Raw genomic sequence first — 14,915 nt, forward strand, 5'->3', positions numbered from 1 at the left:
AGTGAGAAGAAAATAATCTGAGGAGGGAGCCTTGGGAATATTTTCTATGATTTCAGTGATAACCAGGTACGTGAAGTGCCTGTGCCTTTTTAAGATTTAGCTATCAAACAGTTCATTTGTCTTCCCCTGAGCTGGTGCTCACTTCCTCCTTCGTACTGAATAAGGAGAAATGCATATCTCAAATTATGAAGTCCTAGGTGCCTGCCTTAGTGCAGAATGTAATGCTGCCCATAGTGTATGTCACTGACTAGAAGAGCTCAGAATAGATTTTTAGCTTCTAGTTATCAAACTGAGCAAGGTGCTTATGAGGAGCCTCTTCTTCTATTACCAGATTCATTGCAATGCCTTTTTGGGGAGGAGATCCAGAAATAAGAGAGCATCTTGCTACATAATTGTCTTGGTCCTTCTTAACCATATTCTTAAACCAGCTACCAGTTTGCAGTCCATGTCTCTCTCCAGTGCTTTATATAAGTGCAGAAGGCAATTTCTCCACTGTCTGAAGTTTTTCATTTTTTTGCTTTGAATACACTTTCCAGATGATATTCCTGCAGGAAAAGCCACAGCGCAAAGTGGGAAAAATATTGTTACTCTCTTCTAAATAAGTTCATTAAAACAAAACAGCTTTCTGCTTCCTATATTCTTCATTGTCTGCAGCGTTGCTCTCTCTCCTTCTCTTGGGAACCTCAGACCTGCTTTAATAAAGACTGATGAAGTTAGCACCTCAGAAAAATAATTTTTAAACACAAGTCTGAACAGCCAGGCAAATAACATTTCCACACAACATTACTGAATAATAATGCAGTGTCCTCAGGCTTGCTGTGCTGCACTAGGAAGCATGTGTGTGATGGAATATTGATGGGTAATCTAGAGAGCAAGTGGGTGCTGTTGAAGTCAGCGATGATAATGCTGTCAATGAGCTGTTCTGTCTTCAGACATTTAGAGACTGTGTGTCTCTAAGTCTTCTGCTTTTTCCTCCTGATACACCTGTGGTAGGGCTGTGTTATTTCTGGGGAGAGAACCAAGTAAAACTAGAGCAGGAACTGGGGCTGAGGAACCTGCTATATTGAGAAAGTAACAGGCAAACCCTTACCAGTAGGGATGCCCAGAATGTATGCACATATAAACAAGAGGGAAAATTTCTATCAGCAAAAAACGCACCCCACCTTTCCCAATATCCTTGAGAGAACTCCAGAATTAAAAGCTTGTGACCATCTTAAAAGTCTGCAAACAACTTTTTGCCAAGGTTTGCAAAATTCCTATTTTCCCACACTCCAAAAACTTCTTTGTCAGAAATCCTGCAAATGAAGGATTTCCACCCTCAAAGCGTACCAGATCAAGCACAACAAGTGCCAGAACACAACCACACACTTCAGCATCAGCCAAGAAAGATCTGGGATCGGTCAGTATCACTGACGATGCTAAACTTCTGTTCTCTGACCATGGCCAGTCAACAGAATGGATGAGAAAAGGTCGGCAGATGATTCTATCTGGAAGAAATGTGAACCATGAAACATGCATCTCATCTCTGGTGCAGGTTTTGAGCTACCCACTCAAGCTGTTTGTAGGCTGTTGCAATGGTGGGAGCTTTATTATGCAGTGGCGGGTCACAGAACAGCAGCTCTCCAAACTGGTAATAGCAACCGAGCCTTGCAGCACTACAAAGACACAGTATGTCCCTCTAGCTCTGTAACATCATTAATGCTATTCAACTGGATAGGTGAGATGCACCAGATATTCTCCCTTACCAACTTTCATTCTCTACAAACATCACTTCCACAGCCTATTGTGCAGCAAGAAAACTACCTAAAATTACAAAAGGAAGAGGCTGGTGTGCCAGATCAAAATTTGCTAGAGAGAGATAAGTAACTTGCCCTTCATTTTTTTCATGTCCATGGAAACGACTACAGCATGTGAACAAACATTTATGCCTTCTTACTTGATCTTTTTAGGTGTTAGAAGTGTTCTTCCCATTTTTAAATAATTTTGATATCAGAGTTGTCCCCTCTGTGGCCAGCTAATGGGATTGAGAAGTACTTTTCAACTTTAGAGTGAAGTGTGTCAAAGGCTTGAAACTAATTGATTAGCTACCTTTGATTTTACTGAGTCTTGTCTCTGAGCTTGTGGCAATGCCACAGATGTATTGTCAGGGTGTGTATGCTAATTAGATCCTAGCCACAGTGGGATGTGGTAGGATTTATTCCACCCAGAAGAATCCCCAAAGAGCTGATGACAAAAATTAAAGGGTCTCACAGCAAGGAATGAAGATAATCACCTAACTAGTCTTTCCAGATGCATTACTACTACACAATTACACTGTCTTGTGCTGGCAGCAAAGTCAACATTGAAAACTTTGGTATAAGTTACAGAAGGAAAAAAATCTTAGTAAAAAGTTTTATGGAGATTCATGTCCTGTCAAAATCTGTCAATCCAGGGCAGTTACTGATGACAGAATAGCCTCATGAGAATTGCATGGAAGCAACTTGTTAATTTGTGTGGCATCTCTATAAGCAATGGCTCCTTCAGAGCAGATTCAGTCACTGCAGACCCTTTGGAAAGGTAAATCTTTGACCCAAGTTCTCTGTCCACTAAGAAGAAATAAATTTTCTCCAATACAGGTCACACAAAAAGCTGGGGGAAAAAAGTGCAGATGCATACCTATATTCGAGAGCACTTTTTAATGTACTACTAATGCCAAGGACTACCTAGAGTTCATAATAGCAAGAGCCGTCACGTGCACACAGAAATTTATGCAACATGCCAGAAAAAAATTGGCACGTAAAATATTTTTTTAATCTATGTTGGTAGTCTTCCATAGAATTGCAAAGGGAACAAATGCAGAGAGATCATGTAGTTTATCTACTGAGATATCATCTACTGCAATGAAATCAGCCTTTTAGCGTTCAGCCTTTGAATTTCCTCTGGTTTCAACCTCCAATCTGCCAAAGTGCATGTGATCTTTAAGACAATGGAATGATGAGACCTTGCAAGCACAAACGTAGCAATGCAGGTTGATAACAATTTCTAATCCTCAGGAGCAGTCATCAAGTTCCCTATTCCCCTGGAAGGGCAAACACTATTTCTTTTGGCAGTTGTCTGAGTCTTCACCATGTTTTGCACTGTAAGACAAAGCTGACTCTTCATCCTGCAGTGAGTCACTCCTCATCCGCTTGTATTAAATTCTTGTAAAACACGAGTCTGGACCTACACTGACTGGACTACAGCTTTAAGAATAAAATAAAATAATAAAAAAATAAAAACTAGGGGAAAAAAACCAAAACCAAAACAAAATCCTTTCACATATGGTAAACAGAGGCTATGGAAAATAGTTACACCTAATCTAAATTATTGCAACATACCAGGGAATTAATTTTACCAGCCTTGTAGTAATAGGAAGGCTTTCATTTGTCAACAAAAAACATTGTAGGAGGCAGGAAGGAGGAGGAGCAGCTTGTATTCCATGTTCTGATCTTGAAAAGTGCACACATAAACACATATATATTCTGTGGATTTATTTATGCTGTCAGATACTTAGCTGTAACATAAATCCTTTTAAACTTACACAAGTGACTGTATTTATCCATATCCAAAGTCTCTGCCACTGGCTTCTGGGAAGTTTTTCTTGTAAAAATCAATATGCAAACATTGGAAATACAAGAAATCATAACCCACTTGGGCTAGGAGCACACCTGCTCTGCATAACTGGAAGATGCCTCTGATCTCATAGGAGCCTTCTGCAGCTTGACCCATCCTGGTGATCATGGAGCAGAACTCAAAATCCACTGTAATCTATAAGAAATTGTACTCCAATTCTTACTGTGAAATACGCAACTTTCTTCTTATCATGTCTCATCTGCTTTGAAGAATAGAATTGACCCAGATTTTTCTGATTGAAGCTGAAAGTCAAGTTCTGAGGGAGAGATTTTCCAAAGGACCTAATAGGCTTAGGAGTACAACACATACAGTACTTACCTTGTGCCCTGTGGTCATAAGTCAATTGTGATTTCAGTCAAACCTCCAGATATGTAGAATCAATATTCCGAAGCCTTTGATCCTGTGTTTTTCTTCATGAGTCAGGTATTCTCTGCTTACTCTGGAGATTTCTTCTCTGATTACAAGATAGAAGTCTTTGCTATTCAACAGCAACTTAGTTATCTCCACTCCTGAAACTCTCTGAACTTCATTCCCTCTCACTAAGGCTGACCATTACGCAATAAGACATCATTTTAATATGGATGCTGCATACACAGGAGGAAGAAAATAAACATATTTGGAAACACAGAGAGAAGTAAATCATGTCTCCTGCTGAGTATTCTGAAAAACATATGTGATAGCTATGCCTGTTCTTTCTTATAGACTCTTTCTTCCCAAAGAGGAGTAAATTTCTTCTGAAACTGGAGTTCACAAGCTAGTTCACACCACCTGAAGGTAATGATGGGAAAGAGCATTTTGACTGTGAAAACCTAGCGTAGTCCAGTTGGGTGAGCAAGGAGCACAATGGGCAGTTTGCTTCAGAAGAGTCACCAATAATAGTGGATCAAGCCAAAACATGTTTCCCATCTTTCTCTTTTACCGATATATGTCTGGTCGCACTTCCATTGAGACTAATGGAAAGATTCCCTTTGATCTGAATCAGTAGCAAGTTCAGTGTCCTTTGCCACCAGGAAAAAGATGCACCTCTGTTTTTCACTTACAGTTGCACAAATAGTAAGCATTGGACAGATGTGATGTTGCTGCTAATCAAAGTAGTGTAGCAAGGCTTGTTGAGTACAGATCAGACCTACTCAGGAAACCACTGCTTTACCTTCCTCTGTGTCAGTTGTGAGGCAACAGAAAAACAACCTTTGTTTCTACTGATTTGGGCAGCACTGCTCTTGGATTCTGGGGTCAATGCGTATTCCCACAGGAACCATAGAATCCTAGTATCATAGAATGGTTTGGGTTTGAAGGGACTTTAAAGCTCATCCACTTCCAAACCCCTGCCACATGCAGGGACACCTTCCATTAGACCATGTTGCTCCAAGTCTCATCCAACCTGGCCAACAAAACCAAACATACTAACAAAAAAGAGCCAATTTTCATGCACAAATGAACTGAGGGAATCCCTAATGATGAGGTGGAAGAAGAGGCAGTGCACATTTCTGGGCCAGATTCATGTAAAAGCAGGTCTATGTGCTGAGAACAGAGTGCCCAGTATTACCATCCTCTGTAGGAAAACCTTTCTGTCATTCTGCAGCATCCCCAGCTCAGGGACTTTGAGGGAATAGACATAGGGGAAGGAAAATATGCTGTTTATATTGTCACATAAAAGCACAGCAGCACACTTATAACAGGAACATCTGTAAGCAATACTGCAACACCAGTAAAAAGACAAAATCAGACCAACAAAATGACAGATACTTTCCTAAGGCTTTGACTGAACATTGCCTCATCTTCACTTGAAATTTAAAGCCAAAGATGTACTCAGCAGCCTGTTCACTCACAGAGACCAAAGAAATCATGTAGAAAGAGTAGTTTTCTGTACAATTGTGGAGCTAAAGGTCAGCGCTAAACCTTACCTATTCCTCTCAGTTTGTTTCTTTCCAACATATAGACCAAGCAGAAGGTGTCATTAGACAATGGTGGGAAGATTTTAATTGGGCTGGTGCTCTCTTTGGGAATAAAAGAAAAAATACAACTTAGTACATAAAATAAATGAAGCTCAAAAGGGTAGATAAGAGATAAATCTTTTCGCAGTAGCTGTATCTTTTCTTTTTCCCAGATTTTTTCTTTTAAAAAAACTTTTCAGAAAGAATCAGGTTAGACATAAGGAGAAATATTTTAATTGTGAAGAGTAGTTAAGTTCCAGATAAGAGTTCATCAGCTGAGGTCTCTAGGAAGAGGACTGGTTCAGGTCAAGTTAGCCCTTGAGGTGGAAGGGTGGGAAAATTGCCCTGTGTCTTGTCAAACCATATCCTTGCAAGTCTGGCTAATAATTTGGCTCTTTTTCTATTGTATTGCGGGTTTGAATGTAAATGAAACTTAATAGGCAGGGCTGTGTATTGAAAAACAAGGTCTTCTGTAACCTGTATATGAAGCAAGATAAGGAAGAAATATTGAAATCTCTCAGTTAGAAGCTCAGCTGTTAAATAAAATAATAATTCCAGAGATGGCTATATCTGCCACGTCTGTTGAGACATGGATTCAGTACCACCTGCAGCTAAGCAAAACCACCGAGGAGGAAAATTCCCTGAAGAGAAATGTAACCAGCACAATTCATACGCCAAATCTTTCCCATAAACAAAGGGCAGGGTGAAAGATCTGGGCTTGTTCAGCCTGGAGAAGAGAAGGCTCCAGGGAGACATTAGAGCAGTCTTCCAATACCTCAAGGGGGCCGACAAGAAACCTGTGGAGGGGCTTTTGACGAGGGCCTATAAGGAAAGGATAAGCGGGAATGGCTTTAAGCTGAGAGAGAGGAGATTGAGATGAGATTTTAGGAAGCAGTCTTCCCTATGAGAGTGGTGAGGCACTGGCACAGGTTGCCCAGGGAAGCTGTAGCTGCCCCATCCCTGGCAGTGTTCAAGGCCAGGCTGGATGGAGCTTGGAGCAACCTGGTCTGGTGGAAGGTGTCTCTGCCTGTGGCAGGGTTTTGGAACTGGATGAGCTTTAAGGTCCCTTCCAACCCAAACCACTCTGTTTTCTTACTCTAAGAAAACAAAATTAAGTGCTGGCTGATGTGCAGTGTTATTTCTTGGGATGGAAACTGAAGACCAATTAGACTTGTGTACATGTGAAGCCAGTCAAAGGAACACAGTTCATTTCTCTGCTCCAAGGAATTTAACTGATCTTTGTTTATCTTCTTCACATTCCCAGTAGCTGACACTTCAAGTCTAGTTTGCAGGACAGATATGTAGTATCAAAACCACTAGTCCTCATTTCCTTTTATCCAGGTATTAAGAGGAAAGAAAAGCGTGCAGTAAGAATATACAACAATATTCTGTGATTATATGAAGTATATACATAATGATATTTAATAGTTTATAGAGACTGTAAAATATGGTAATTCAACCATGGCAACAGCAGATACAGTTATGTGATTAACTATAATAATCTTAGTGAGTAACTACAATAATCTTGTAGCATACAATCATTAGAAATGTTAGTAGCATAATGTTATGCTTATTGTGTTATGGATAACTCAACCTGCTAAGGTCAGCAAGAGCACTCTGTTGCTCTTTTGAATCCCCATTCAGAGTATAAGAGTCCCCAAAGGTCATACTGCCTCTCATGTCAATGGGAAAGGTGTTCATCTTGGCAGCTGCCTATTCTCAGACTCCAGAATCCTCTTCATTGCTAAGGTTCTGCTGGTCCCACCATGCAGTTTCTCTATCCCTCACAAAAACTCCTGTATTTCCTTAGCTTCTTGAGATAAATCTCTTATTGTTCCTAGAGGGTCAGTACGAAATCTGATCCAAATAAACTACTCACTTAATCTTGATTCTAGCTGTCTTCCTGGAAAGCCAGATTTTTGCTAGATAGGTATGCTCATTTTTAATAAACAATGATTAGCTTGTCATAAAAAAATGGTAACTACCTTTGGGTGGATTGACATTTTAGCTGCAGGTCCACCTTGGCTGAACAGTTCTTCTATTCCTTAACATACTTACTGCCATTAAAGTCACATCAGATTTCCAACATGTTTCTAGTTCACACACTTAATTTGACTTGTGGAAAGCAGAAGGAAGAGGCAAGGAAAGAAATGACAAAGAAGTTGATTGTTAGGGTAGTCTTTTCCTGACATCCACTCAGTGAATGTGGGCAAACTAAGTGCCATGGTGTTTTTCCCTGTTCTTTCCACCCAATCACTGAGGATTCCAGCCTGCCAGTATTTCACCAGCATACAACCCAGTGAAAACAATCTTATGTGACAGCATAGTAATGACTTTAAAAGCAGCAATGCAGTTTACATACTTAAAATATCTCAGTATCTTGCTGTTTTAGGTCCATAATTTACATTATTAATTGTATGGTGACATGAGCGAAGGCTAAGCAGATAATGGTATAAATACAGCCTCTGATATTAAATTTTGTAGTGTTGGACTTTGAAAAGAAAAATGAAATAGTTGTAATTTTTTTTTTTTTTTTGAGATAGTGCAATATTTACCATCCTTAGGAAAGCCAGAGCATGAAAAAGGTCATTTTTATATTTTTAAGAATTATTTGTTGACTCCATTTTACAGACTTCAAGTGAAGACTCCAGGTGTTTTTTTAAATTTTGCTCATATTAACTTTCCTTGTCATAATTTGATTTCCTCTGAAACAATTTCAAACCTGAATAATTGCATTTTATTCACCTATGAATCATATTACATTTTGACTAATCGTATTGAATCGTATTACATTTTGACTAATGTAAAGTGTTAGAAAATACCACCAACCTTAAATTATAACAATGAACTGATCCTTTCTTATAAAAATTGCTTTTGATGCAATGCCATCTTTCTCCAAGAGAAGAATACGTTTGTCCAAAATAAATCCGTATTTGGGTGTTACCTATGTACTAGGCAGAAATGACTTATTATTACATGTTTTAGCATTGCTGTGGATAGGAACCAGGCTGACATGTACTGTGCTACTTCCTTCATATAATCTTTAATCTTCCCTCTGTCCTAGCAAATAGTAACACCTGAGTGGTTGCTTTTGTTCCATACTTTCCTGTGGTCTAGATCTCTATTCAACAAGGTCATGACACAGAGGATCAACCAACCATTGTCTTGAGATGGAGGATCTGAAAGCATGCACGGGACATGTGTGTTACTATGATTTGTGTTGTTTCTGCTATTCTCCTCTAGGTGGCAAAGGAAGGTAAAGTCTGCAGACAAGTTAACACTGGAAATCATCTAAAGGGGTCTACCTGTGACTTGAAAGGGAGAATGAGCAGCTAGCCGTATAGACTGTACACAGTCTAGTGGTGTATGTCATTCCCCCCGCAGTGGTTGCTGTTCCTATGCTGGATCTTCTTTTTGCTGTTCAGTCTTGCACCTATAAGTTGATCAAATGCTTCCTTTGCCTCAGATGTGGCGACATCATTTGTCTTGAATATCTCTCCCACAAAATGTGTTTGTGACCAGCATGCACTAGGTATAAAAATCATAAAACAAATATCCTTAATGAACATTTTCTGGAAGAACTGATTTAGAGAACTATGTGGTTTTGAAGTTACTGTTTTCAACCTTGCAGGATGTCATCCTAAATCTTAATGACAATGGAGAAACAAAGCAAAAATATTGGCTTTTTTCAAAAATGTTTAGGATTTTCTTGCCAAAACCAAGAACCCTTTGAAATCATAAAGTCATGACAGAAGTAAAGATTTTTTTGCTTTACTGGTAAACAATTTGGTCTATACTTAATGGAAAAAAAATTACAAGATAAAATAATGAAAAGAGCATCTACTTCATTTCTATTCAACAGAACCACACTATTGATACTAGAAAATACTGAGTACTTTGTACCAACATAATTCTTTGATATTTTTTAAATAACATCTAATTTTCATTTAAAAGTTCTTTTCAGGCTTATTCACTGTCCCGGGTTCAGCAGTAGCAGTCAGTTTTTCTCCTTCTTAGTGGCTGGTGCAGCGCTGTGGATTTGACTTTCGGCCTGGGAACACAGCTAACTGATAACACTGATGTTTAGACTGACCAAGGACTTTGTGAGTCTCATGCTCTCCCAGGGAGGAGGAGAAGCTGGGAGAAAGCAGGGACAGGACACCTGACCCAAACTAGCCAAAGAGTATTCCATACAACAGCACGTCATGCCGGGGGATGTAACTGGGAGCTACCCGGAAGGGCACGACCTCTTTTCCAGCGGGCTATTTTCCGGCGGGCGGTATTATATACTCTGCCCTTGTTATTTCTCTTATCATTATTATTATTGGTTGCAGCAGTAGTGATTTGTGTTATACCTTAATTACTGGACTGTTTTTATCTCAACCCATGGGAGTTACATTCTTTCGATTCTCCTCCCCATCCCTCTGGGGCGGAGGGGGGGAAGTAGACTGCGTGGTTCTAATCTACAGCTGGGGCTTAAACCACGACATTCACGTAAAATATTTTGATGTTCTTTGCCTGAATTTACGTTAGTTAGTTAGGTTCAATGTACTGAGACAAACTTTAACTTCATTTGGCACTTTAACTAAAATTTAAGCATATGTAAAGGAATAGCTTCTACAGAGCAATAATTTTGAAGCTGATAGCTGCTACAGCCTTTCCTCAATAGAGGTCAAATGCCTCTATAATGTAACTGAAGTGAAAAGGTTTTAAGGTATTTTTCTGGTGCTTGTGAAGTTATTGAGCAGGCAAGAGTCAGCAGCTGTAAAAACATCTGGTTAGAAAGGGAAATGACTTAGAAGAAGAATGTTCCTGGCAACCTGGTAACCTGGAGTCCAGAATCCTTGCAAAATGCAAATGACTTTTTTGAAGCACAGCTGGGCACTGAGAAAAGGGACATCTGAGATTGCATCAATGACAAAAGAAGCTAAGGAAGTTTAACCTATATTTATAGTCAGAAAAATTCTGAGAAATTTAAATTGATCTGAGTAAATAGAGCAAGTCTCTGAGCAACCAGATCTAGTTGAAGATGTCCTTGCTCACTGCAGAAGGGTTGGACTTGATGACCTTTACAGGGCCCTTCCAACCCAAACCATTCTCTGATTTTATAATAACGAGGGTATCTTAAACGTATCCTTGTTTCTGTAGATTTGCATGGGACAGCTTGTATTGAGATATTTTTTTTAATTGTGTATCACCATAACCTCCAAAATTTCTGTGAAAACACTTACGGAAAGAGCATCAAAACCTGCGAATCACCGAAAGGCATGAAAGCTGAGAAGTGATGAGGGTTGATAGTGCAGAAATAGTTTTCCTTGGCATCATAGAATCATAGAATCATAGAATAGTGTTGGAAAGGACCTTAGAATCATCTAGTTCCAACCCCCCTACCGTGACCAGGGACACCTCACACTAAACCATGTCACCCAAGATTTCATCCAACCTGGCCTTGAACACCGCCAGGGGTGGAGCATTCACAGCTTCCCTGGGAAAACCATTCCAGTGCCTCACCAGTAAAGAATTTCTTCCTTATATCCAATCTAAACTTCCCCTGTTTAAGTTTTAACCTGTTACCCCTTGTCCTGTCACTACAGTCCCTGATGAAGAGTCCCTTCCCAGCATCCTTATAGTCCCCCTTCAGATATGGAAGGCTGCTATTAGGTCTTCAAGCAGCCTTCTCTTTTCCAGGCTGAACGGCCTCAACTTTCTCAGCCTGTCTTCATACAAGAGGTGCTCCAGTCGCCTGATCATCCTCGTGGCCCTCCTCTGGACTTGTTCCAACAGTTCCATGTTCTTTTTATGTTGAGGACACCAGAACTGTACACAATACTCCAAGTGAGGTCTCACGAGAGCAGGGTAGGGGGGAAGGATCCCCTCCTTCGACCTGCTGGTCACGCTCCTCTTGCTGCAGCCCAGGATATGGTTGGCTTTCTGGGCTGCGAGCGCACACTGCCAGCTCATGTTCATTTTTTCATTGACCAACACCCCCAAGTCCTTCTCTGCAGGGCTGCTCTGAATCTCTTCTCTGACCAACCCAGGTGTAGGACCTTGCACTTGGCATCACTTCAAACTAGCAGTTTTAAAGAAAGTCCTAATGATTGTGGGAGCTGAGATATTGCAGCACTTCTCTCCCTAAACTGGTTCATTCAGGCATATATTTAGTTCTCTATTAAATCTTGCATTTTGAATGTAAAATCATAAAAAAGAGATTCTGGTTTGTCATATAATAAGCACACCTTTAATAGCATACCTTTAATTCTTAATGGGAGTAGCAAATTTCAGGTATCTATTCTACTCTGAGACATCCATTCTTCTCACAGGCTTAGTGATGTTTCTCTTTAGTGTGAGTCAGCTTTAGCTCCGGAAGTGCAGAGTTCAGTGGGCAAACAGAGTTTCTCATAAAAGTTTATTTTCATTAGGTCTTTCTGTCCCACTTTTATTGTTTTTGTGTTGTAGTCCCAAATTCTGTTCCATACTTGTTTCTGAGTGGTTTGAGCATGTGACTGTCTTGCCACGGAATCAAAGGATTTTTAGAGCTTGAATGGACCACTGGGGATCATCTAGTTCAATTCCCTGACAAGGCAGGGCCACCTACAACAGGTCACATAGGAACATGTCCATGGTGGTTTTGGAATGTCTCCAGAGAGGAAGATTCCACAACCCACCTGGGAAGCCTTTTCCAGTGCACTGCCACCCTCAACGTAAAGAAGTACTTCCTCATGTGGAGGTGAAACTTCTTGTGTTTTAGTTTATGGCCTTTGCACCTCGTTGTCGTTTGAGATCTGTCCATCCACCTGGCTGTACTTAGTGGGGGAGTTGTTAGGAGGTGTAATTTGGGTGTCTTTGTGAAAAGGCAAATATGAACGGTGGTGCTCATACTGCAGAATAAAAAGCATTGTCGTGATGGCTGGTTTCATCAGTCATCCAGTTTGGCAGGTGACTGACAATGTGCTCTCTCTCTCCTGCAGTATGGGATAAAGAAGAAGGAAGAAAAGGAAGCAGAGGCGCAGGCTGCACTGGAAGCTAATGCTGAAGGGAGTCTGACGCGCCCAAAGAAGGCTATCCCTCCTGGCTGCGGGAATGAGGAGGAGGAAGAAGAAGAAAGCATTCTAGACACAGTCATCAAATACCTACCAGGGCCCCTGCAAGACATGTTCAAGAAGTAATAGGTGCAGACTGTTAGATGGGCATAAACAGTACTGCAAAGAATTTTTCTTTTGCCCAATGGGGATTTACAAACTTGCCATCAATCATGCAGCCCCACCTCTGCCCTTTACTGCTCACTGGGTTCCCTTTGCTTCCCATTCCCTTTCGACTGCCTCTTGCCTTTGCTCATCAGTTTATTCTTGGTATATAGTCACATCCAGTAGATGCCTCTGAATGGATGTAGAAATTAAAAAGCTGCAGACTACACAACTTTTATTATAAGCCATAGCACTATGTATGTTAACGCAACTGTACATTAAGCATGTAAAAGGAACAACCTTATGTGCATTTCCATCCAAAGCAGGAAGGAGTTTTCACTAAGTGTGAACAGTGGCTTCTTTAATTTTCTTTCTCTTTTTATTATTATTGATAATAATTACTAGCCATTATTTCTTGTTGATTGGCTCACAGTAGCCATTTGATGGTGAGCACATTTGCCTTGGAAGGAATATCACAGTTCTCCCAAGGGCAGAGCTTTCCTGTTTTAATTCCATCACTGGCATAAATAAGAGATCATTTGAAAGGTAAATCAGGCATGACTTACACAGCTGACATCACTAACTGTGGAAGAAGTGAGTCATCTGCCCTCAGATGCTGGTATGTAGATGCCTCAGAATCTAAGCAAGAGTTGTGTTGATTTGGGAATTAGCCATAGACTTAACTTGAAAAGTCAGATTTGGTCAGACAGTTGCCATACAGAGAGCTGAAGCCACAGGTGAGTTCGCGGTGTTCTGGTAGAGGACCTCCCCAACCTCTTTGAAGCCAATGACCAAGTACACAGATCACTCCTATTAACCCTCCTTCTGCGTAGTGTCATACTCAACTGTCCCATTCCCAGCAGTGCTTGCAGGATGGACATTTGAGTTTCAGTGTATTGTTGTGTTCTGTGTCCTGTCCACCCTTTCCTGCAGTGTGTGGGAGAGTGTGGTGGCCTGAATGTTAGCCAGAGATCCAGAAATCCTGGGTATGCCTGCTATGAGTCATGCTAAATTACTGCGTTGCCTTGGGGAGGTCATTTATTTTCCTGTCCCAAACAGCTGCTCCAGCTGAGTAATGTAGGTTTCAGTCTCTACCTACCATAAAAGCATAAAATGAGGATGCTTCTCCAGTGCTCTGCAGAAGCTAATTAATATTGTCACAGTGTGTGGCATCTCTTGATTCCATTAGGGTGGGAGGAAATCTGTCTCTCACTATTATCTTTGCTGCCTTTCCCAGACACATATAAAGAGAGCTTCTCAATACAGGTCTGTACACATTGAGTAACTGCATAAGATAAGCCAAATTCTACTGCAGATGTTGGTTTGCTAGTATATACACAGACTTACATATGCAGTCTGATTTCAAACACAGGCCCCCATGGTCAGGTATCTGGCTTGTCCTCTATAGAGCTCATCCTGGAGTTCTTGGGTTTGTCTAGGTCTCTGTAGCTGCTGCTGAGAGCATCATACCATCTCAGTCTTACAGTCCAGTAGAAGAATCGTGGTTTAGTTCACTGAAAATTTTACTAAGTATATGAAAGACATTTGGCAGAAAAAAGGAAAACAATGTCAGACACTTCATTATGTACCTAAATTAATCATTTTACTTTCATAGAATTTCCTTGATGCACTTGTTCCGTGTAAGCAAGTTTAGACAAACATCTCAGTACTTCCCTGAACAAGAAATTTTTAAAGATATTTATCATCTTTTCAGGTAAGCAGAAGAAATCTGCATTATGGTTAAGGCAGTGAGCTTATGAACTCTGTGCCTTTTAGCAGTGTCTCTCATAAAAGAGAAAAAATATTATGAAAGAGAAGAAATGTATTTATTTTGCCCTCCTTACCCAAGTCTTATCCAGGCCCTTGCTTCACAAATTACTTCAACTGTAAGTTTCTACCAAATCCAAGGTAAAGGTTGAGGAAGTTCGACTGATCTACAAATCAGAACCAGCTGACAAAGGTGCAATTTATTTCAGACTGTGTCTATAAACAAGGTGTGTTCGTTCAAGTATCAGCTGCCAAGGGCTTCCCAGAGGAAAAAGAAGACAGGTTTTGCTCTTTCAGATAATGCCAGTGGGGTTTTTTCATAACTTTCATTTAAAGCAAGGTGAATGTCTTCAAGACTGTAATAGCCCAGAGCTCTCTT

At 40.4% G+C, this 14,915-nt stretch overlaps 1 protein-coding gene across 1 annotated transcript in view; it reads left to right on the plus strand.

The window, feature by feature from the left end:
* Positions 1 to 12,751, plus strand: part of LOC308231562 (complexin-1) — a gene marked incomplete at both ends in the record, with an annotated part of 93,892 nt that extends 81,141 nt beyond the window's left edge. The window contains one exon of the mRNA XM_080637139.1: positions 12,554 to 12,751. Coding sequence (XP_080493265.1) covers positions 12,554 to 12,751 — 198 coding nt within the window. The remainder of the gene's footprint in view (positions 1 to 12,553) is intronic.
* Positions 12,752 to 14,915: the final 2,164 nt, after the last annotated feature.

Source organism: Psittacula echo (assembly GCF_963264785.1).
Source record: "Psittacula echo genome assembly, chromosome: Z".
Lineage (NCBI taxonomy): Eukaryota > Metazoa > Chordata > Aves > Psittaciformes > Psittacidae > Psittacula > Psittacula echo.